This window comes from Parasteatoda tepidariorum, chromosome 1 (assembly GCF_982258835.1).
Source record: "Parasteatoda tepidariorum strain Cologne lab strain chromosome 1, Ptep-v5.0, whole genome shotgun sequence".
NCBI lineage: Eukaryota > Metazoa > Arthropoda > Arachnida > Araneae > Theridiidae > Parasteatoda > Parasteatoda tepidariorum.
In genome coordinates, this window is record NC_141755.1 from 70201278 (window position 1) to 70227167 (window position 25890).

Genomic DNA, 25890 nt, shown 5'->3' on the forward strand with positions numbered 1-25890 from the left:
CACGCAAAAGTTAAATGAAAAGGAAAAAAAGGTCAAACTGAGATGATAAAAAAAGTTTCATGATTTAAAATAGTTCTCATAGAATTATTCTTTTAAATAACCAGGAGGTTACGTTTACCAAAGAGGTTTCTTATTCATCATTTTTTTTCTTTTAAAGAGTCTCTTTTTTCACAAGAGATAAGAACGTGGAAAATATATATTTGTTTTTATTGAAAATTTGTTTATTATGTATAGTAGGGGCGCACAACCTTTTTGAGTGAAGGGCCACATGCGCAGCAGATTGACCAATGAAGGGCCGCATGGCGAAGTATATAGACATGCTTATTGACGGCAATTTTTGGTAGTAATTGTCATATAATAAGCATTATTGTTCTGGGCGCTAAATTCTTTTTGTCAGTTAACCTTGAAATGTCTGCATAAAATTAAATAATTTTAAATGTTTAAAATTAGAAACTGTAAAACTGATTACTTAAAAAAAAAAAAAAAAAGAATCGGAATCAATTTATCAGAAAAAAAAATTTAGATAATTAAAAATTATGGGAAAATTCATGCTTTTTTAAAAAATCATATTACATAATACAAAAGTCCATTTAAACAAAAATTTTAACATTAAAATATTTGTTCATAGAATTAAATGTAAAAAAAATTCTAGTTATTAAAATAAATGCAAGTTACTTTGATTAAAAGAAAGTTTTTTTTTTATAGGGTTAAAAATGATTAAAATTAAAACAAAACCCCTTCAGGGCAAAATAAGATTTATCATTAAGTAGGGAACATACTTTAACTTTAAAACATTTATTTTAAATTAATTATAAGAGGCAGGGTCTGAAAGAGGGTAGAAAAGGAAAGAAAGAAAGACTTAATTTTGAGAGAGCTATTTTCCTTAAAGATAAAAAACTATTAACATGCTTGTTTACAACTTTTTATGACGAATATTTTTAACGTGACGACACTTTTACAATTTATACACATATATATTAATTAATAAAATTTACATTACTTTTCAAAACTTATCTTGATTACAATTTTTTAAGTTAAAATTTCATGATATACAAATCAGTTCCCAGCATATGATCATAAATTATATAAAATGGCCTAAGTAGGTAGAAAATGGTTTAAAAAATTTCTTAATGATTATCCTGCAATTTGCAAAGTTTCTAAATATTTTGATAATTTTATCTACTCGATCATGTGTTAGCTTTTTAGAGCCATTGAATGGAAATTTAATGATTTTGTTTAAAGGCTGCTCTGTAATTTTGAACAGGCTAAATTCATTCTAGAAAACAGCCTTTCGACAGAAGCTGTTGTTGTGGGTAGTATTAAGCTTAATCGGTTTTGGAATTTCAGATGGTGCTCTTCCTTTCCGAAATTTTAAATCGCGTGAATAAAAATAGCAATGTGTTATTTTTAAATTGATTGATTACGAATTGCTTTAGGTGATTTTTAAATTGACATTAAGGGAGAGTGGGGTCAATTGTAACATTTTTTACTTAACTATTTTTAACTAACAAAAAATCCAATATATTATTAGTATTAATTGACAGACGAGTAAAGTAGACTATCCTCTACTAGAAAAAAAATAAATACCTTATTTTAAATTTCATTTTATTAGTTATTCACAATTTTTGACAGTCGTGCACTTGTTACAATTGTCCCCACTTACAGGGTCAATTGTAACAGTTCATAAATTAAACTAAAACATAGTTAATTATACATATTATCATAGTTGTGATATATTTTTTATTGATCAAAATAGTAGTGATATTTTAGGAGTAAAAATAATAATGAGCAGAGACCTAAAGGGTTAAACTTTTAACTTTAAGGGGTAAAAAATTTTAATTTATGCTGTGAAAGGTGACAAATAAAATAATGCACATGCAACATAATATAAATGATATAGGAAGCTATTGGTGGTTCTTAAGGAGTTAAGTAATGGTTTGTAAACATAAGATTATTTATTTTCAGCTGTTACAATCGTCCCTTACTCATTGTTACAATCGTCCACAAGACGCCATTTCAGCTTCATTTGTTAAAAACAATGCTAGTTAATTAACAAATCTAATCTTTTTTCTGAAATGTTAATTAAGGTGTCCACTTACATATTCGGTTAATAATTTTTATTTGTTTAAACAAAATTACTTTGTCACAATATAATATTCAAATACCAGAAAAAGGTACTTACGTAGCAGGAAAATATCTTTTGTGATGTAACTCTTTCAAAACTACATAAAAATGGTTGCCAGCAGGGTTGTACATGTAGATTTATTAAATACACCTTGTGTACCACCTAGGAACCAAATCTAGAACCCGACACTCGAAATTTTTGCTCTGTTACAATTGATCCCACTCTCCCCTACACATCTCGTTTTTTTATTTATTATTTTTTTTTTTTTTTTAAATTCTTTTCGGGAAGGTGTCTATTTTGCCAAGATACGTAATTATTTTTTAAGTTACATAAAAAATTTAAAACAGAATTGAATTTTATGAGTTGTAATATTGTGAAAAATATCAGGATATTCCAAATCACAAGTAAAAATGTTGCAATAACGGGAAAAAGAAAAAAAAACAAGTTCGAAAAACCTTTTATATTTATGTTAAAATCGGTACAAATAAAGGACATGAAAAGCATTATTTTAATGCACGATTCAAAACTCGTGAAGAATATCAGAATTTTTTCTTTTAATCACGGAGGAAAAAGCGTAGTTATAACTAACAAAAAATTAATCAAAATCCCTTTATATTTACAATGAAATTGGCGTAAATAAAGAGCGTCAAAAATTTATGTATTTGAATACGGGATTTGAAATTAAAGTCGCAATAGCGTATAAAAAATATCGGAACTTTCGAAGTCTTGTAGAATTGTGTAACAATAATTGCCAAAAATAACGATTGAAAAATAGTGTGATTTGCGATAAAATCAGTACAAATAAACTACGTCAAAAAATGGTTATCTAAACGAGCGATTCTTCGTGATTTGTAATAAAATCGCGCTAAAATACCGAAATTTTAAAAACTACACGGAAATGCGTAGCAAAAACTGCCGAAAAAAAGGATCAATTCAAAAGGATCAAAGTCATTTAGATTTTCCATGAAGTTTGCACAAATAAAAAGTTTCATAACTTCTAAAAATTGTGATTTCTGAAACTACATGAAAATTGGTAGCAGTAATTACCGAAAAGTCATTGGATTTACGATAAAATCGGCATACACGAAGAGCGTCAAAAGTTAAAACTAAAATTCGTATATCGTAATAATGACGTATTAAAAATATTGGGATTTTTAAAACTATGCGCAAATCCGTAGCGTTAACCATAGAAAAAATACATTGATTGTGATTGGGTGCATCAAAAACTTAAATGCGTAAATTTCAACTTTCCGATTTTTTTCAATTTTTCGAAGAAAAAATTTTTTTTTCTTCATTTTGTTCATATTGCGGCCGCGGGCCGCACATCGAGGGTTGGCGGGTCGCAGGTTGTGCACCCCTAATGTATAGTAAAATATATAATTAAGTCACTATTTTTCACAAAAGCAAAGAACACGGAAAATACGTTGAGAATATATATTTGCTTATTATTAAGAACTTCTTTATTATGCGTAGCAAAATGTATAATTATCATAACTTTCTGTTTCAACATTTTGTTGATATGATAATCTTAATAAAATTAACGATTTTCTGGATATGAAACATGATTAACCATACTTGGAAAAAAAATGATACAAATTGTACAACTCAATAGAAAATGTGATGTTTTTTTTTTTGACTGCTCTTTATGCAGAATAAGCACAATTTTAAATTACATAAAGTTAATGGGTTTTGTGAAATACAAGACCCACATAACCTTTCAAAAAACATACAAATAATACCTACTTATCTCCTGAAATGTAACAATCTACGATCTCATCTCCTTTTACTTGAAATGCAACCAACCTCTCGTGGCTTTCATCAACATAGTATGCCCAAAACAAATTACTACTATCTGCGATACTTTCCAAATTGCTTAAGCCGAATATCGCCCTAAGGAGCAAAAACGCTGCGAATAAACGAATCATATCAAGTGTGTTGAAAATACCTATAAAAAAGAAAATCAAAAATGTGAGAAACTTATTTATACAAGATATGTCACGTTTCAAAGAACATTCATATATAAGGGTTTTAAATCAAGGGATCGAATTTCTATGCTCTGATCAATGACTCTACATTTTTGCTTATTTTTGCAATAAGTTCTGTGTAAAAGACGTAAGATCTTCGTATACAATCGCAGTACATAAAAAATTATTCCCATCTTTTGGTTCGACTTCCCTCAAGGAATGTTGAATGCGTAAAAAAAGGTGCATGTTATTTACAATTACTGCTTACAAATCTGTTCATTTCTGTGCGGATGTGATTTCGCATGAATTTACGATCGGCTCGTGAAATGATGGCCTTTTTTTCCCAATATCACAAAAGAAAAAGCGAGTTTTCATACGAAGGAGAGAAAAAAGAATTACTTGTAAACGAGGCATAAATGTTAATTAAAAATTTTTCCCTTTTTTTTTAACAGAATGAGTTTTTTCGAAAAGCTTACCCAGAAAGCATGTAACTTTACGACAACCATGTGTCTAAATTTTATATACATTGTTCGAAAAGATTTGCAATAAAAACCTTTTTTCAGCAACTAAACTAAAGGATGAAAGCCATATATGGCAGTACTTTTACTTGTACTTCGTTACTTTTTAAATTTAGTACTTTTACTTGTACTTTCGTTACTTTTTTCTAAAACTCGGTAAACTTTCTAAATATATATATCCGGCAAACGATGTTTTGCCATATGAATTATTTCTAGAGTATGAAAATATATCTTATTTATTGTAAATGTGTGCGTATGTGGTATATGAGTGGAAGAGGCATGGAGCGCTGTGAACGATGACGGAATGTGAAAGTAACAACACACCAAATAATATTTTTTTTAATTTATTGCAACTTTTTCTTATAAATTATATATACAACGAATTCTGAAAATATTAGTCAACAATATTAATCTCTTAGTGCAATGAAGTGTACAATATTTTTTGTCATTCCATCTTTAGCTAACACAAATAAACTGGATGGTTTGCCCACTCGAGAGTATGCCACGTATCTGTGCGAAAAACATGGTGTGTTCAAATCTAAGGCGCAAACAGACATTGTTTGGCCTTATCATTGCGAATGCCAATCTAAAGTGGAACTGAATGCGTTTAAATTGAATTGGCACATATGTGGGGACATAATAGGCATAATAGGGATTGGCACATAATAGGGATTCGTGGAAGTAATATACTTTCATCCCGGAATTTGTCATTTAAAATAATGACTTCGATGACGTTGTTCATTAATTTTTTAATGACTAATCGCGTGCCGTTGCACAGCCAAGGTGGGTTCAAATTACGAAGCAAAATAACCGGAGATCCAACTTTGAGTACTAAATTATGCGGTGATATGCCAGGTAAATCCAATGAGTTTAAAAACTCTGTTGGAAAATTTTCAGCTTCAATGGGATCGCAAACTGCATCAACGGATTTGCATGTCACCAAGTTACCTGGCAATAACTGTTGCATCTACAGATTCAATTCGTTGACGTCCACATTTTTTGCTGCTAAAATCACCCTTTCTGCCAGCCACTCATGATGAATGCATTGCGTGTGTACATCGGGAAATATTAGGCTAATGAGAGCATCTTGTGAATCAATGATTGTGCAGAAATCGTCCGGTAATTTAAGCATCCAGTCTCATCCTTAGTAACCTTTCCATCACCGATATCTAACAATTGTTTTGAGAATGTTTCAGCAGATGGATCTTGAAGCATTTGGACGCGCATATTTACTTTCAGTAGAACTTTTCAACATTACACCAAAGTGGAGATGATCTCAAGAAAGCATTGATCTCGCGGAATGACGAAGTGTTTGTCTGAAATCACCTGAAAGGAGTAACAGAGTGCCGCCAAATAATTTGTCATTATTTTTTTATATCTTTCAATGTCCTGTTCAACGCCTCAAGCGATTTTTGTGTGCCATAGTGCAATCATCCCAGATGATAATTTTACTGTGTTTTAACACTGTGGCCATAAAAGAAATATTTTTTATGTTGCACACTGCATCTGGGTTGTTTTGAATATTTAGTGGCAGCTTAAATACTGAATCAGCTGTTCTACCTTCGTCCAATAAGATTGCCGCAATGCCAGATGATGCAAAGGCCAACGCGATGCCATTATTTGATCGTATTTCACCGAGAATTAGCGAAGTAATTAATGTTTTGCCAGTTCCATCTGGTGCATCAGGAAAAAAATCCACACTGTCCTGCTGAAACTGCGAGCATAGTGCGGTCATAAATGCTCCTTTGTTTCTCATTCATTAGTGGAACATTGCAAGTAACAATCGCTGCCATTTTTATCGTATTGTATTGAAGTTCACGGTTCATGTCAGTGTTTAATAAATCAGATGCACTTCGTTTTGGCGAAAGCATACCGAAGTGACTGAGTGGCAATTTGGCAATAATAATGCAAAGATCCTCAATAACAATCAGTGCTTCATTGTACATAGCATCGCTGAATACTATCGTTAGATCGTTGCAACGTGTGCGATATTGATACCGTATATCATCAGTCATCGAATCTTTGTGATATTCTCATAACGTTTCTATACGGGCCGGGAAACATGTAGCTAATACTATAGCAAATAGTAGACGATTTTGCTTTGCAGTACAGTTCAATGCTGCTTCAGCAAGCATACATTCCCACTGGTTGTCGTCTTCCAGCAAGCCGAGTGCAAAGCATGCATCTTTATACGTTGGGTGCTGATTTCCATCGACTTTACATATATCTTGAAATGACAATGAGCCGGTGTAATTAACCAACAACAGTCGAAAATAAAAGCACTCAGTCTGCCTTGGATTGACTGTAAATATTCTCCCCAAGGCGTTTGATTTGAATAAACCGGGACATGCATCAACCGGTGTGCCTTGCTTGTGGGGTGTCCATTTTTTTGAACCCATGTGAAATAGGGTGGTACTTCTGAGTAGAGTAATGTCCGTGCAAAGACGCCAAAAGCATCCGTACGATTGCCCAATTCAAAAAATTTGGCGAGTGTAGTTTTTGGTGGATTTATAGCTCGGTCAATCGCTGTCTCGTTCGTGAAATATATGCTCTGACCGTTTTTAAGATGGACGGCTAAATGAATAACGGTTGGATCCCGTTCATTAATTGGGAAACCAAAGATACGCCAAACAGCTTCATTGGAGCTGATGTACCGGCCTATTTGGTACAGCGTTATTTCGTCGTTGTTATTCACTGGAAGAGCAGTCACATTGGTATTTTCAACTCGAAATACTGCTATATCATTGCCTTTATTCACATACTTGCAAATATATTTGATGCTCTTCTTTTAAGGGCATGCATAAGTATTAGAGCTTAATATGACTTGTTGCAACGTGCGTGAATAATATTTTTTATTTATTATGTTTCTATGTCTAGTTTGGATCCGAATACGATTAAATAAAGATATATTTAAAATATACGTTAAATCTGTCCAAAAAATGAAAAAAAATTAGATACAAACTATTCTCGAATCCTTCTGAAGGTACACAGAAAATTTCATTTAAATCGGTCCAGCCGTTTAGGAGGAGTTCAGTGACAAACACACGCACAGACCAAATATATATATGAAGATATATTATATATACTTTAATTTATAAAATTAATGTGCAATATATATGCATTCACAGCTAACTTCGTGTATAAGTACTAAATACATTCTGTTTCAATTTATACTGCACATTCAATTATTTTTTACTAGTTCAAAGATCACAAAGCTATCTGAAACGCATGTTTGCTTTGTTTATGTTTGTGCTTTTAAAACGCGTTTCTAAAGAGTAAAACAATTTTAAATCAATGGTAATTTAAATAAATAAAAATAATAAACTAAAAATTAAAATCAATAGATAAAATTTCTCTTTCGTGCAAATCCATAAAAAGTTTGATATTAAAATTATATTTGATTTTAAAGTTATATTATACGATTATGTTATAAAATTATATTATAATATTCTTCCGAATTTAAAAATAAATTAATATCCATAACTTTTAAAATTAAAATTAGTTAAATAAATAACAACAATTTTTCAAAAACATTAAAGAACATAAGAATATTATACAATAAAATTTTAGGTTACTTTGAATTTTCGATTTCCTAGAAATGTACTTTTAAATCGTTACTTTTTTTGTTCAGTACTTGTACTTTTACTTGTACTTTTTACTCGTTACTTTTTAAAATAAGAACTTTTTACTCGTTACTTTTTAAAATAAGAACTTTTTACTCGTTACTTTTTTTAAAAAATACTTGTACTTTCACTCGTTACTTTTTAAAAGTAACGTTGCCATATATGATGAAAACTAAAGGATTTTTAAAGCTTTTTTAAAAAGATATTGTTATTAGGTTAAAAAACAAGCAAATGGTAAACATTATTTTTTGCATTTTTGTTTGTTGTCATGATTAGGTTAGCAGAAATATAAAGCGAAAACTTTTTTTCCAAGGAAACGAAATAAGGCAAATATTAACCTTTTCAGTGAAAATATTAATAAATAATAAGAAAATATTTTGCAAGGGACCTCATTTAAGGGAAAGCATATAAACGAGCATAAGACCATGTTTTTGGATTGTTTTCTAAGGTCTGCGAAAGTAAAATGCAAAAACTTTCTTCTAAAGTTTTCTCCTAGACACGGTCCAGCTTTAAAAAGTTGGAAAACCTTTCTGTTGAACCTGAATAATATCTAGTCAACGGCTTAACCGTCTTCCTATAATGACGAGAAACACTTAAGCAGCTTTTAATTTTTGCCTTTTTAAGAAAATTTGGACACAAATACAAGTAATAGCTCTTTTTTAAAAACTTTTCATTCGAACAATCTCATTAAAAATGAATAAAATTTATTCAAAATTTGAATTTGGAGTTAAAAATTGACTCTTCAATATTTTTTCATAAATTTCATTTTTTTTCTCGAATTTGGCTTCAGGGGTCGCAGATGCGTTGCAATTCCTTTAAAATATATGGTTTTCTCTCATTCACTTTACCTTATTGCAGATCTAATTATGGTATAGCAAGAAAATATCCGCACGAGGAGAATTTTATTTAAAATATTTATATACAGAAAAAATTCGCCCAACAGTCTATTGTGAGCTAGAGGGTCATCGATATTAAGACTCTACGATTTATGACTAACGCGGAGTGATGGTGAAAATAAATTCAACATTGCGCACCTACCGCCTTTATTTCCCTGACAAGCTGGTATCCGCTCTAAAGCTGGGTGGATTCAAAACCTAGACCCATACTTTTTTTCGTTATATCTTTGGAGTGAATTTAAAAACATTTTGTTCACAGAACTTGATGTATAGTGTGAAAAATAAAAAACAGACCACCCTGAATAAATTTTGATCTAATGATCGGATTTTCGCGTTTTATAACTTAATTTTTACGGTTCGAAGGGGTGATCTCAAATATGCGAATTAATTAGTGCACACGGTATTTTAAGTTATGAAATCAAACACCAAAATGTGCTTTCTCTGAATAAACATACTTTTTTTTCCAACGGATTCAGATTTTGAACCCCCAAAATAAAGAGGGTAACCACATTCTGGGGAATATGGTCCCTATAATTTGATCATGAGAGCGATCCAAAGTTTGGATGCCTTAATGTTAATTTTATATCTTGCATATTTCGCCATATATGGAGATCTTTTATATTTCCTCTACATTTTAGGGGTCAGAAATACAAATCTGTTGAAAAAAAAAGTATGTTTATTCAGAGAAAGTACGTTTTTGTGTCTGATTTCGTGACTTAAAATATCGTCTGCACTAAGCAATTAGCATATTTGAGGTTACCCTCTCTAAACATTACGATTGAATCCTAGAACGTGAAAATCTGATCATTAGATCAAAAGTTATTCAGGGTGGTCCCTTTATTTCTTTATTTTTTTTTTCGCGCACTGCATATAATTCCAATAATTTTAATTGCAATTTTTTCGATTACTGTTATACTAATTAAATTGTATTAACATTTTTTTGATGTAATTAATGCTTTTAACCGTTTACGATTATTAGTAATTTATTCAGGTATCCGACTACCTTCGGGACAAAATTTTTGAAAAATAAATATTTTCCACAACATTATTGCAATTTATATTGTATATTAATTCAAATAAACTTATTTAATAGAGAAAATTTAAATATACAGGAAATTTTTTGTTTAAAGAGTATTTTTTTGATAATTTTAATGAAAATAACTCATTAACGGAAAACACTCTACACAAAAAACTATTGTGCATACAGCTATCAAACTTTTAGAGCCGTTTTGTATAACCCTCTGAAGTGTTATGAACATCAACTTAAATGATATCATGAAATAAAAAAAATTTATGGAGTGTTAAGCATATTTTTCCATTTTTTTTTCACATTTTCTTCACATTATCTACGGCAAAATATCTCATAAAACAAAAAATAATACAGTTATCTGAATTCTGGAGGTCTGTTATATAACCACCAATACAAGAAACAATCTATGAAAGTTTGAAGACAAATTTATAATAATTAGTTGAGTTATCTTGTTTTCCGTAGACAAAAAACAGCAAAATTTTCATTTTGAGAAAAACACAATTAAAGTTTATAATTACATTTTTTCTAAAAACTATGAATGTTTGTCAGTAGGAAGTTATTATATTTTATAGGGGGCACATTCCTTCACACATTTTCTTAGTTTTATTTAACGTAGCGATATTTTAACGTATTATTTAGCGATATTTTAAAGTATTTTGTGAATAACATCAAAAGTCTACTACTTATAAAGCATTTAACACAGGAACAATTTTTTATTAAACAACCATCTTACTGTATTTTCACACTTTATATATGTCTAAATATAGTTTTTATTAATAATTAGAAGTAAAAAATATTTTTTATTATATTTATAGCCCAAATCTAGAATTTTCTTCTAAATGCAATTTGTTATCATAGCAAACCGGACAACATAATGAAGCTAATATCATCAGGATCTCAATATCAATTATTCGATTGCCACACAGATTGTTTTTATCCAAAGGCATCGGTTCTTTATTGACATCCATAGAAATCGATAATTTTGAAGAGCTTGAAGTAATAGATTCATCTGCTTTACACAATTTTGAATAAATGGTATAATCAACTTTACTCAAATCATCGCTTTTGTTGGCATGTTGATTACCGTAATATTTACGTTTCTTAGATCGAGAAGTACGTACTTTACCCATCTCAATAAATTTATCAAAATAAATAACAAATTTTTTTGAAAAAAATCAATAAATTTCCTCAAAACAAATCAAAATCAAGATATAGAAAGTACTCTTCAAATGTAAACAAATTATCAGAAAATATGCTAACTTTTCATGTTACCCACAAACAGTAACCACGAAACGTAAAATCTAATTAAAATATAATTCAGATTATTAGCCGAGAGTTTAAGAGCTTTTAAAAATTAAATATCTAAGAAAAATAAACACACAAATAGAAATGGAACCGAAACTATTACCTACTACCGGTTTCATTTTTGTAATTTCCGGTAAGTTAGACAGCTGTCATCTGCTACTAAAATAGCTATAACTAAAGTTCTGCTTGACGTGCATTCAAAAACAAAACAGTTTTGAAAAATAGAAAAATTGGGCATTATTATTAAGCAATAAAATAAAAAAGTGATTTTTTGTGAAAATCCTCGCTTTTAAGGTAGTCGGAAACCTTAATCATTATTTAGAATGAATAGCAATTGTAATCGACACCTAATTCTAAACGGTGACTAGTTGATTTGTATATAACTGATGGTCTGCCCCGATTACCAGCAGTGACAAAAAATGACGCAAGCGGCCAACTAATCATGGTGTGAGAGATTCAAAGATCTTTTCAAAGAAGTTTATGAGTTAGCAGTTCAACCATTTATGAAATTTCGCAGCAGTTATTTCGTGTCAAGAATTTTTTCTATACATTATCGACAAAACACTGTTGAAAATAAAAATTTAAAATTAAAAAAAAAGGAACTAATAAAAAAAAACAAGTTTTTCTAGAGGCTAAAAGTCTGTTTAATTAAATTTTACTTCAAAAAATCGGAAGATAGTATTTTAAATCTGTTCTCTTTCTTTTAACGTCTAATTTGCATTATCTAACAAAATATGTCTAAAATACATAAAATTAAAATGGAAAAGCAATAAATAAAATTTCAAACGAAGCTCTTTTAAAAACTAGAAGAACTTCTATTAGCTTTATTGTACTGAAACTTTGAGGTAATGCGTAACCTTCAAACTTCAACATTCTCATTCAATTAAAAAATAATAATAAAAATAAAAGAAAAATAAAAAAATAACCTCACTAAATTTAACTTTTGAAAATTATTGTAAACCTGATTCGCCTCCCTCTCAAAATACTGTCTTAAAAACTGCTGCTTGCGTCATACGCAACTTTGCACCAAATTACTGTTGGTGATAATTTACACTCTTGGAGTTTACTAGCTTGTTTAAAGTTAAAATTGAAGTTTCTATTCTGTGTTTTTTAATTTCACACAAGTTTAAGATATTTCCTTTCCCTTGATACAAAAAGTAGGTACACCGTTTAATTGCATTTCATTTGCCTTATTAAGTATTTAATTTACGCATTGTTATTTGTTGTTGTTTTTTTAAGATTATCAATTAATATTAACTTAAGAATTTAAAACTTAAATTTATGCTTCGGACGGCCTTATCCAAATAGCATTGTTCAGCCTTAAATTCAGTTTGCCTCATCACTAGAGGGCGCTATTATTCATGTTCTAATTTTTCTATTAATTTTGCTGTTCAGTGTGTGTGTAAACAAAGAGAAATAAAGTTATGTTTAGAAACGCGTGCTGTTCCTTGTCTGGTCTCATCATCAAATCGGTCCGTCCTAGTCCCAGCATATATTTTTTAAGATGAATGACAGTGACGCAGCCAACGAAACTTCTAAATCAACGGAATAACATTCAAAAAACCCAAAAGCAAATCCCAATTCAAATCAGAAGCACTCCTCTTTTAGCGGGAGATCACAGTCAAACATGAATTCCCTTCTACAACGTAAGAAAATCATTAAAGGTAAGCTAACCAGATTAATTACTCAAGTAAATAGCTTGCAAAGTCAGGAGATTTCTGTTTCCAATATTGATTTTTATCAAAACGATACTGATTCATTAAGTATTGATGTAAATAATTTAAAATATGAAATTCTATTTTCTTGTTCTGATACAGAATTCGATAAATATGAAGAAGAAATGCATGAATTGCTTTCAAAAGTAGATACTTTAAAAATTACTTTAAAGAATGAATTTAAAAAAAAAACATAATAAAGATCACGTCAATGTAAATAATATTGCGTCTCAAAATACATCCAATGCTGATGTAAACAGTTTAAAACTTCCCCGTGTAGAACTACCAATATTTACTTCTAATTATCTTGATTGGATTTTATTTCGCGATTTATTCTTAGCAAGCGTAGGCAGTGGCAAATCCAGCGGGGGGGATCATAGGGGTCATGATCCCCCCCCCCAAAAAAATTTAAAAATAAAATAAAAATAATAATTTTTTTAATAGTTTGCAAAAGAAATAAAACATTTTGAAAATTATTTAAGGGGGCATATACACCTAGATAGGTCGGAAAAGTCGATTTTTCCCCCATCTAATTATGTTCTTCACTGTTTCAAGAATCATAATCCAAAAGATTAAAACGAAATTCGTCATAGTTTCATTGTAAACATTAACAATGTTGAAGCGCTCCAAGCGTCATTCATTGACATATTTGCCAAAGTTTCTGAAAAACGCATTACATTTATTATTTAAAGATTTTGAATACTTCAATTATTTATGTATTGTTCATTATGAAAAAAAATAAATGGGAAAAGTAGCATTAAAAACCCCATTTTTTTTTCAAAAAAAATTTTAAAAAACATTTTTTTTATAAAAAAAATAAGTTGTAGCGGTGAATCTGAGTCTATGACGCCCCCCCCCCCAGGAAAAATTTCTGGATCCACCCCTGAGCGTAAGAAATAACAGTTCTTTAAGTAATTGTCAAAAATTACAGTATCTTAAATTCTCTGTTAAAGGGGAATCAGCTACTTTATCACAATCGATTCAAATTAGGGCCGGGATAGCCTGGTCGGTAGGGCGCTGGGCCCATATCCAAGAGGTCGTGGGTTCGATCCTCGCCGGCCGAAGATTCCCCGTGTAGTAAATGGTGACTGATGCACGTTAAATCTGTCGAGTCTCAAAGTCCTCCATGTTCCCACAACAAATCAATACCTCTGGGGGTACTGATCCAGGAGTTTCCTTGTCTTCTGGATTGGTTCAAAATTACAAGGCTACGGAGTTGAACGTAAGTAGTCGTAACCCATGAATTTGGGTCGGCTGTTCAACGACGGTTATAAAATAAAATAAAATCGATTCAAATTACTAATGAAAATTACGAAAGAGCATGGAATGCACTTAAAGAACGTTATGAAAACGAAATAGAAATCATTAACGCAACATTAAACAGGTTAATTTCTCAACCTAGTTTAAAATATGAATCCGCGTCAGGATTACGAAAATTAATTGATACTACTTCACAATGTATTGATACATTAAAAGTCCTTAAACAACATGTAGAGCATTGGGACACTTATCATTATTTTTCTTTTAAAAGGAAAGATCCAGAAACACTTCGCGTTTGGACGTTAGATCAAACAAAAAAATATCCCTTCGTTCGCAGAATTCAGAACTTTTGTTTTGAATAAGGCCAATGGTCTACCATCTTTGGCTCTACGCCAAAAAGAAAATGTTCAATAGTATCTCAGAAATATAGCACCAATTTGGCATCTTTATCTTAGCATCCTCGCCACCGTTTCTTGAAACCCCAAACAGTTAAAATTTGGTTGTTGATCTTATAGCAATAGCGTGCTCGTAGCACCAATGATAATAAAAATCTTAACTACAGTCCGTTATCCATTTTATTCATTTGTTATCAAACGAATCAGCATAGAAATCAAATCAATTGGTTTCGAACATTAGTGATCCTTAATAGCCGGAGATGGAAAAAGAGAAACTAAATAGATCGAAGCGTGCCGTCAAAGGCACCATAACGAAATTAGAAACTTACATTGATCAAACGAAGGGGCACAATCCAACGGAATTAGAAGTGAAGCTTAAGAGTGTTGCACAATTGTATCAAAAGGTTGATGAATTGAAGGATCAATATTATGGTCTAAAAGATATAAGTGACCCAGAGATAACTGAAATAGAAACTGATTTAGAAGGAACAGTAGACAGACTAGAAGCTTTGGAGGTAAGAATAAAAGATATTCTTAACTCTTTGATAATTAAACCTTCAATAATTAATAGTGAAAATGAAATATCTCAGGCTGATTCGAAAACAAAACTGGAAATTAAACTACCTGAGATACCACTACCGGTATTTTACGGTAAATATGATGAGTGGCCCAATTTTAAATCACAATTTGATAACATTATAACTAAAAACAATGATTTCAACGACTCTCAAAAACTGCATTATTTGAAAGCGTCATTGCTGGGCGACGCTAAATGTCTCGAAACTGTTGACGATTCTTTTGAGTCACTTTTAAAGGCATTAGAAAATAGATTTGAGAATAAACGTCTCCTAACTGAGACTTATATAAATCAAATTTTGGAAATTGAAAAACTTGCAAATGAATCAGCAGGAGATATTAGAAACATGGTATTATTTTAAAGAAAAATATCAGAGCTTTAAAGCTCCTAAATTTTGATCGTAATAATTTATCTGACGTACTTTTGCTTAACATCATTTTGAAAAAGGTAGATCGAGAAACTAGAAAACAATACGAACAAACTATCGCATCAAATAAAATACCAGAATTGAAAAAAAAAGCCAAATTCCTTATAGTATTAATCGACCAGCTTCTTCTTCAATTTATAAACATAAGCTAACAGTAAATAAGAGTAAATGTTTCCTGAATTCGAATAATAATCCCAACTCTTGTGTAATTTGTAAATTACCACACATGATTTATAAGTGCAATACCTTTCAAAATATGAAGGTTTCGGATAGATTTAATGAAATAACAAAGTAAAAGACTGTAAATCAGAAAATTCCTGCTTCGTTTGCAAGAAATGCCATAATACTTTACTGCATATTTATGAGATTTCTTCCCCGCCTCCTACCTCCTCAGTTTCTACGATGCCAAGAGCCGATCACACATCTGTCTCGCAAATGAATGATTTATTCCCACAAGAACATTCTAACCCTTTTCAAATTATTTAATATCAAAAAAGAAGCAAAATATTATCTTGCCTACTGCAGTTGTTTATATTAGAAATTAATTAGGAGACTATTATCCATGCAGAGCGATTTTGGATTCCTCTTCTCATCTTTCTTTCTGTAAACAAAGGTAAGCTAATAATTTAATGTTGAAAAGATAAAAAATAAATGCTTCTGTTTCTGGATTGAGCGACATTTCGGTAAACATCAAACAAAAGGTAACCACTGTAAATTAATAACAATAGTGGAAGTTTTTCAACATCTTTAGAACTTTTAATTGTTCCTTCGATCACAAATTTAACGATAATTAATCCGGTTGAAGTATCTAATATAAAGATTCCATCGGATATTAATTTGGCTGATCCAGAGTTTAACACACAAAAAGAAGTCGAATTAATTGTAGGTTACGAGCTTTTTTTTGAAATTTTAAAGCCAAATCAGTTTCGATCGGCATGTAGTAATTGGTTGTTTCAAGAAACTGTATTTGGTTCCATTGTCGTGGGGAGCTCCAACAATAGTACAAATAGAGCATATTGTGGATTAACGTTTATTTCAGATATAAATTCGGAAATCTTTGATAAACAGCTACAAGCATTTTGGAATATAGAAACTGTTGGTGAGCCCTCTGTTGAACACAGTGTCGAATATGACTTCTGCGAAACTCAATACAAAAATACTCATTATCGAAATCATGAAGGGCGTTACATAGTACAGTTGCCTTTGAAAGAGGATCCCGCTTCGCTCGGTGATTCTGAAGCCGTTGCCGAAATGCGATTAAATCAGTTATGGAAAAAACTCTCGAAAAATGAGGAGTTGCAATCACTTTATAAATCATTCTTAATGGAATATGCTGACTTGGAGCATATGCAATTAGTTGTAGAACCTCTTGATAAAACTGCTTCGTATTTTTTACCTTATCATGGTGTACTTCGCCCAGATAGTAAAACCACTAAGTTGAGGGTGGTATTTAACGCTTCCTCCAAAACGACATAGGGTCTTTCTTTAAATGATATTTTGTACAAGGGCGATACTATACAACAAGATTTATTCTCAATACTTTTGCGATTCAGGCAACATGCATATGTGTTCACGACTGACATTTCTAAAATGTTTAGGCAAATTGTGATTCACCCTGACTATCGTAACTTACAGTTGATATTATGGAAGAACAGCGTGAATGACCCAGTGCAAACTTTCAAACTTAACACTGTTACATACGGAACTTCTTGTGCACCCTACTTAGCAACCAGAACTTATTAAACAATTAGGTGATGATTAGATGAGGGTGATAGTTTTCCGTTAGTCGCTGCTGTAATAATTAGAGACACGTATATGGATGATATTTTGTCAGGAAGTTCAGATTTTCAAGAATTGTTTACCTGTTGACATGTTTAAAAAGCGGGTATGAGCTTACTCAAGTGGTGCACTAATACTCCAAAATTTCTTAATTCCATACCATTAGAAGACCAAGCCTATGATTTCTTTTGTGAGCCACCAAATACCATTAAATCCCTTGGGGTTATTTGGAAGCCAAATTTAGATTATTTTACCTTCAAAGTTGATGTAAATATACATAACTCATACACCAAACGAAAGATGTTATCCACCATCTCACGCTTGTTTGACCCCTTGGATTTCTTGGTCCAATTCTAACCAAGGCTAAATTGTTTCTCTAGAAACTCTGGATACTCGGCTTGGAATGGGACGCTTCCAGATTCAATGGCTAAAGATTGGCAGTGTTTTGTTTCCACCGTACCTACCATGAAAACATGCAAATTCCTCGTCACGTGGGGGAGAAGAGTGGAATCGTGATTCACGGCTTCTCCGATGCATCAGCCGTTGCGTATGGAGCAGTTCTGCACTTGCAATCAATTTCGGGCGATACATCATATACGAGACTTTCGTGCAGCAAGTCCCGTGTTTCACCAGTAAAACCTATCACGATCCCTAACTTAGAATTGTGTGCCAGTGTTTTATTGGTACAGCTTTTGAACAAGGTTCTTAAGTCTCTAACCTTGCCTATTCAACAAAATATGTTGTGGATCGATTCTACAATTGTATTGGCATGACTTCAACGGTCACCTGATCAACTCAATACTTTTATCAGTAATCGAGTTAAAGTAATGCAAGAACTAAGTAAGAACTGTCATTGGAATCACGTTGCATCTGATAAAAATCCTGCGGATGTCTTCTCTCGTGATCTGAATGCTTCGGAAATTGCCTCCCATGAACTGTGGTGGTTTGGACCAGATTTTTTGAAAGAAGAACTGAATATTATTCCAATATATTTTGAAAAAATCTCCTCAGACAGTGAAATTTTATAGGAACTCAAACCCGAATTTGGAATAGGAACTCAAACCCGAACAAACCCGATTCACTTAGAAGTGGTTTCAGATTTAACAACTGATGCTTTTCTTGCTACCTTAAAGCGTTTTGTTGCTAGGCGTGGCAAATGAGCTACTATATCATCTGATAATGGAAAAAATTTTGTTGGGGCTAGTAGGGGAATTGCAGCGATTGCAGAATTTAACTAGATTTTCTGACAAAAAACTGGCATCCTATTTGGCATTCGAAGAGATAGTTTGGAATTTTATTCCTCCCTGAGCACCAAATTTCGGGAGCCTCTGGGAGGCAGGGGTCAAACCCTTTAATTTTTACTTAAACCGAGCTACAGGAAATCTAAAATTATCATTTGAGGAATTCCTTACAATAACAACACAAGTCGAAGGAATCCTAAATTCTCGGCCATTAACACCTTTGTCAGATGATATTAATGACCTGGAGGTTCTAACACCAGGGCATTTTTTGGTTGGAAGGTCTATAGCTGAACCTAGTTTGTTGGATAAATCGGAAACCCGACTTTCTCGATGGCAAAGGTTGGCAAAAATTGTTCAATACATTTGGATTAAGTGGTCTCGGGACTACCTGAACAATTTGCAACAAAGAACAAAATGGAAAGTAGAGAAAACCAACATAAATTTAAATACGATGGTTTTAAAAAGGGAGGATAATTTTCCTGTAAATCAGTGGAGCTTGGGACGAATTTTAAAGCTATTTCCTGGAACGGATGGAAAGGTTAGAGTAGCGGAGATTAAAACAAGCAATGGAATCGTTAAACGTAGCATTAGTAAATTGTGTATTTTGCCGTTGGACAATTAAAGAGGATGCATGTTACTTTTCTCATTATGTGTACCTACAGCATTATTCAATCTTTGTAAATTTTATGTTGGAATTTGTTTTTGTATCATTGTTATGCTAATCTGTATAGTTTATTAAATATAATTCAACGGAGGGTGGATGTTCAATATCTTAGAAATATAGCTCCAATTTGGCATCTTTGTCTTAGCATCTTCGCCACCGTTTCTTGTAACCCCAAACAGTTAAAATTTGGTTGTTGATCTTATAGCAATAGCGTGCTCGTAGCACCAATGATAATGATCCATTATCCATTTTATTCATTTGTTATCAAACGAACCAGCATAGAAATCAAATCAATTGGTATCGAACAGAAAAAACAGGTGCAAGCTTTGAAATCGGAGCCAAACGAAATCAAAAAACAAATAAATCATCATTTTCATCACAATTAGTTTCACATTTTTGTTTGTTTTGCAAAAGTGATACTCATTTCGGATTATTCAGATGCAATAGTTTTATTGAACTTCCGATGAAAGAAAAATGGGACATAGTAAACGAAAATAAGCTTTGTGCGAATTGTCTCAAATCGAATAAAACTCATTCAGTTACGAAATGCCGTATGGGAACTTGTAAGAACTGCACTCAGCCGCATAATACATTATTATGTTCTAATAATTCAAATGAAACAAAATTAAGAGCACAGGTGGAAAACGAAATAATTTCTACTATTAGTAGCAACAACACAACTATTCCAGTCACTCAATGCGTTTTATTACCCACCGCTGTTGTTAATGTTCAGGGCGGTGATGGCTCACTACATAAATGCAGACTCCTTATAGATTCAGCCAGTCAAGGCACTTTCATTAAGGAGAGTTGTGTTAATTTATTAAAGTTAAAACGAAATAGTGAGAGAATCAGTGTTGATGGCCTAAGTTCACAAAGGGTAGGTAAGGTTACAGGTTCAGTTCAACTACACACCACATTATTAATTTACAAAAATGCTAAAATCACGATAGAAGCTTTAAATATACCCAAAATAACTTGTGATCTTCCTCAAACAGAGGTCAATGCGTCTGTTTTGAATTATTTTAAACAATTAAAATTAGCAGATGCATATTGCCTCCAACCAGAACCTATAGATATTTTACTGGGTGCAGAAGTTTTTGGCGAAATAATGCTCAACGGACGTTTAACTATTCCAGAACTTTCATTAACTGCTCTAGAATCCATTTTCGGATGGGTTATTCTTGGAAGAACAGAAAGCAAGTCACCTATCAAAACACGTACAATCATAACAAATCATGCTAGTTGCAGTGAAGCTGAATATCCGTTAGATAAAATCTGGAAGCTAGAAGAAATTACAGAAGCAAAGTCCCATTCAGAGGAAGAAATTGTAAGCGAAAATCATTTTAAAGAAACGTTTTCTCGAGACTCTACTGGCAGATTTGCTGTCAATTTTCCTTTTCGTGAGTCATCTGAAGAACTTGGTTTATCTCGAAATTTTGATATTCATCGTTTGTTACAAATTGAACGTAGGTTTATCGAAAATCAGTCACTTTCAATGCAGTATCATAAATTCATGCAATATTATTTAGATCTCGGTCACATGGAATTAATACCAGAAACGGACATTGATATTCCAGCCACATCTAGTTTTTATCTCCCTCATCATCCAGTTCCAAACAAAATCGGGGATAAATTCCGTGTTGATTTCGATGGTTCTGCAAAATCTTCAACTGGTGTTTCACTTAATGACAAATTGATGGTAGGACCGCAGTTGCAAGATGACTTAACAATATTGCTCATAAGATTTAGAACACATAAAATTGCTCTAACAGCAGACATTGAGAAAATGTACAGACAGGTTATTTTGAAGAACTCTGACTTTCAAAGAATCGCATGGCGTAACTCACCTTTTGAGCCTATTCAAGATTATCGACTCACTGGAATCGCCTATGACACAGCTTCTGCGCCTTATCTTGCTACAAAATGTCTTCAGCAACTAGCAACAGAAGAAGCAGATAATTTTCCTTTGGCCTCCAATGCAGTCATGAAAGACTTTTATGTAGACGATTTAATGTCTGTAGCTGAGACACTCAGTAAAGCTCATGAATTACAAACACAATTGATGCAAATGTTATCAAGCGCAGGATTCAGTCTGAGGAAATGGGCATCAAACAGCAATGATATTAAATTGCATTGTCAATGAAAATCTCATGACAAGGTAGATTTTAGCTGAGCATACGAAACTCTGCAAACGGAAACCTTATAATTATGCAGATTTAAGATGATTTTCATCTTAGAACTAGCTTTATTCAAGGTTTTTCTTCCCTTGAAAACCCTAAGACAACCTCGTTTTAAGGTTGTTATGTAGAAGGTTGTTTTCCAAGATTTTGGATTAGGGTAATCATTGTAGAATAGAGCAGATTGTCGCGGACCTCGTTTTAAGGTTAGAAGGTTTACACGCAAACCGTGTAAAAACCCTTTTTAGGTTTACATGAAAAGGTTTTTGTTGAGTGAAAAAAAACTTAGTTTGCTATTTGGGTGCCTTGAGGCTTAAAATGATAATTCAGACTTACAAAATCACAATAAACAATTGTTCGAACGGAGCTTCTGAAATACTGTTCGATTTGGATACCATGCTATATAAATATATATATATGGACGATTATTTTCAAATAAGTTTATAAATAAACATCTGTAACAAAAAATAATGAAAATAAAAGCGAATTCGATTACAATTAGTTATTTTTCTGAACTTTTAAGAGAATAACTAATTTTTCCCTGCAAAGTGTACCTATTTCTTGTGTAAAATTGTGTAGGTTTGTATAATAACCTTTCGCACTTTGAAATAAAATCAGGTAACCAATTAACGTGAGAAACTCTTAACTGGATGCCTGTAAGTAACGTCATCGTACTTGAATCATGGCATTTGTTGATTCAGAAGCCAATCAGGTTCGATACGCACGCGTAACGTCACTTCTAGGTATCCAATTTAATCTGATTTAAATCACATGGTTATAGACATAATCACTTCACTTCTTCTGGAGTTGAACGTAACCAATTACGGTAGAAATAACTTATAATTTAGATACATTTTAACTGGCTTCGTATTCATTTGGTCGCAAAAAGCATGATATCTTTTGCAGGAAATTGAATCAACACTTATTCTCTATGAGAAGATTCTGAACAAAATATCGTTGTTGGCATGACTTTATTATTTCAAAATCGTCGAAGTATCTTGGGGACGAAACATGTTTTCCACTTTAAAGTAACGATGGCGTACCTTGAAGAGCCTGATAAAGGTTATGCTTGGACAATCGCGATTTCGTCTTTCTTTATCAATCTAATTCTCTCTGGAATGACACGGATTGTAGGGATATTGTACGTACACATGTTGATATATTATGATGTTGGAAGAAAAGAAGCAACTCTTCCTTTCTCTGTCAGAAGTTCTGTCAGGAGCCTGGCCGGTGCGTTTTACTTTATCTCTGTACAGCGATGTTCTGAGCTTTAGTTATCGAATTGCATTTTTAATTGTAATGTTGTGGCTTAACCACCTCTATAAATATTAAATGCCAATTCACTAGAAAATGAAACATTATAACTTGGTTCTATCATGGGGTACCTTTTGATTGATGAAGGTTGACATGGTTTAAAAATAAATCCCCTCAATGGTGACCCGCGGACGTGCTATGAACTCCACGAAACCGATGGATGGTTCACATTAAACAATTGATTTGCTAAAAATATAGCACTTATAAAAAAAAATTCCGGTGAAGTAAATAAAAGTCAAAGAATGAAATTGAAGAAAATAATGGGCGGAATGATACAAATAAATGAAAATGAAGAAAAAATATAATGAGCAAAAATGATATAAAAAATAAATAAACAGTATAAGTTAACTACTGGTATTTTTTTCATCGAATTCTATCACAGATAAAATTCTGAAAGGGGAGTAATGTGACGTAACTACCATTAAAAATATTAAATACCAATTTACTAGTATATAGACATGTTAACTTAATTCTATCTTGAGGTCCCTTTTGATAGATGAAGGTTGACATAGTCTGTAAGTAAATCCCCTAAATGTCTTAATAAATAACATAGAATTTTAATAATAACACCTATATGAGGGTAAAATCCCTAGCAGTACAAGGCATTGGCATGATTTCGAAAATAATTGCCGACATCAAAATGATGCATTATTATTTCAGATGTACATAATTTCAAATTAACTGCATTATTATTTCAGATATACATAATTTCAAATTAACTGCATACATTTGTGTTCTTTACAAACAAAAGAAAGCTATCTTTTAAGAAGTTAAGGTGTATTAATACTCACAATGAAGAAATACTTTCTTATGCAAACTAATCTCTTTCGCCAAATCCTGTGTGTTCCGTATACTAAAAATATTACCTGTAGAGTTTCGATTTAACTAAACACAAATGGGTACTTGCAACACGAGATACAGGTGAATTGATTATGCCTAACCGTGTGATTTATATCAGATTTAATATCAGATCAGACCTGTAAGCGACGTCATGACGTGCGTGTCGAACCTAATTGACCTCTAAATTGGTAAATACTCAGTAGCTCTAATAAATATCACGATATGGATCAATAAATATTTGAATTAATAAATATTTGAATTAATATATAACACGAATGAAGCAGGAATCCAATTCAGTGAGTTACAAACCCATGGATAACAATCAGACATTAGTTGCGTGCGAAACTTTCCGCGTGGAGTTGACTATGTGGTGTATATGAGGAAGTATGGTCTTCCGCATATATTCCTCATAAATATGAGGAAGATCATGACGAATGAACATTCAAAATTTTAAATTTATTTTTTAAAACCATTATTTATTTGTATTGTTGGTTGAAGGGAATTGTTATTATTATTTTTTTAAATATTGCTTTTTTATTTAAAGAAGATCAAATTTTTATTATTGTTTATAAAAAAATTCTTATTTTGTTGAATATTATTTATTTTCAAAAAACATTCTTTATTTCAAAAATATTTCATTGTTTTTTAAAAACGTTATTTCTATTTAAAAACATTATGTTCTATATTTAAATTTTTCTTAAAAGAAATTCTTTATTTTAAAATATAATTTATTTTTTAAAACTATTACTTGTTTGGAGATTTTAATTACATTTTACATTTATAAGTAAAAAATTTTATTTTTTAAATCTTATTTTACTCTTCCTGTTAGGGATTTTTCTAGTAAATTTTATTCAAACATTTATTATAGATTACCTCTTCTAATATTAATTAATATTTTATATTAATAGTTTTGAAATATTAATATGTATCTTAATATTTTTAAAAACTATCATCTTTATTTATATCGAAACATAGCTAAATTAAGTTAATAAATTTTAAAAAAATTGTGGTTAAATATTAAATTTTTAATCAAATTAGACTTTGAGTTTTCTATACATGGGATGTCAAAAACTGTGCAGTGAATACCTCTTGATCTAAGGGTTATAGAAACATAGTTAAAATTGAAAATATTTTTCAAATTGAGTTAGTATCGTATAATAGTTATGATTGCGTGACTTGTTTTAGTAAGTTTTTAGGAAAGTAATCTTTTTAAACCTTGTTTTAATGCTTAAACCTAAAATTAGAAAAATGCTCTTTATGTACTTTTATACAATAATCTGTAAAAAAAAGTTTAAAAAAAAAAAAAAAACTGGCAAAATTTACCCCAAAAAAGAATTTAAAAAATCTTTTACTACTTTCTCACAAAGAAATAGGAGAAAGAAGTCGTCTGCATAACATCTTAGAAACCACAATAAAAACTTTCTCACTAACATGGTTGCAAACTTAACTGAACTGCAAAATAATGGAAATTAAATTGAACTTCAATAAACTGAATATTTCAATCTTATGCTTGTACATAGCTTATCATGCTAGTACGATGTATGCTAGGTATCTAGCATGTGATGCTGGCAAGCATAAAAAAGCATATAATAGCTTGCTAAGGTACCTACCTTACCATGCTTGGGAGCCAGCTTAAACAGCTAATAAGCATGACATGCTTGTACATAGCTTATCATGCTAGTACGATGTATGCTAGGTATCTAGCATGTGATGCTGGCAAGCATAAAAAAGCATATAATAGCTTGCTAAGGTACCTACCCTACCATACTTGGGAGCCAGCTTAAACAGCTAATAAGCATGAGATGCTTGTACATAGCTTATCATGCTAGTACGATGTATGCTAGGTATCTAGCATGTGGTGCCGGCAAGCATATAATAGCTTGCTAAGGTGCCTATCTTACCATGCTTGGGAGCCAGCTTAAACAGCTAATAAGCATGAGATGCTTGTACATAGCTTATCATGCTAGTACGATGTATGCTAGGTATCGAAAATTTGATGCTGGCAAGCATAAAAAAGCATATACTAGCATGAAAATCTAG

General features: G+C 31.7%; 2 protein-coding genes across 5 annotated transcripts in view; one reads left to right on the plus strand and one right to left on the minus strand.

The window, feature by feature from the left end:
- The window catches only part of LOC107453256 (phospholipase A2 LaPLA2-1), a 31821-nt gene extending 7886 nt beyond the window's left edge, over positions 1–23935 (minus strand). The window contains exons 1-2 of one of the 3 annotated variants that reach the window (XM_016070014.4): positions 23802–23935; positions 3869–4070 (exon numbers count right to left, since the gene is read on the minus strand). In XM_016070014.4, the coding sequence (XP_015925500.1) occupies positions 3869–4050 (182 nt within the window). In that variant the 5' untranslated portion in view covers positions 4051–4070; positions 23802–23935. Of the gene's footprint in view, positions 1–3868; positions 4071–4198; positions 4312–11564; positions 11709–23801 lie in introns of those variants that run through there. The other 2 variants (XM_043045963.2, XM_071179658.1) reach the window with 2 other exon arrangements.
- LOC107453254 (uncharacterized) overlaps positions 12854–25890 on the plus strand; it is a 28332-nt gene continuing 15295 nt past the window's right edge. For both annotated transcript variants that reach the window (XM_087166184.1, XM_087166179.1), the window contains exon 1: positions 12854–13125. Coding sequence is in view for 1 of the 2 variants with exons in the window: in XM_087166179.1 (XP_087022305.1) it covers positions 13089–13125 (37 nt within the window). In the remaining variant the exon portion in view is untranslated. The remainder of the gene's footprint in view (positions 13126–25890) is intronic.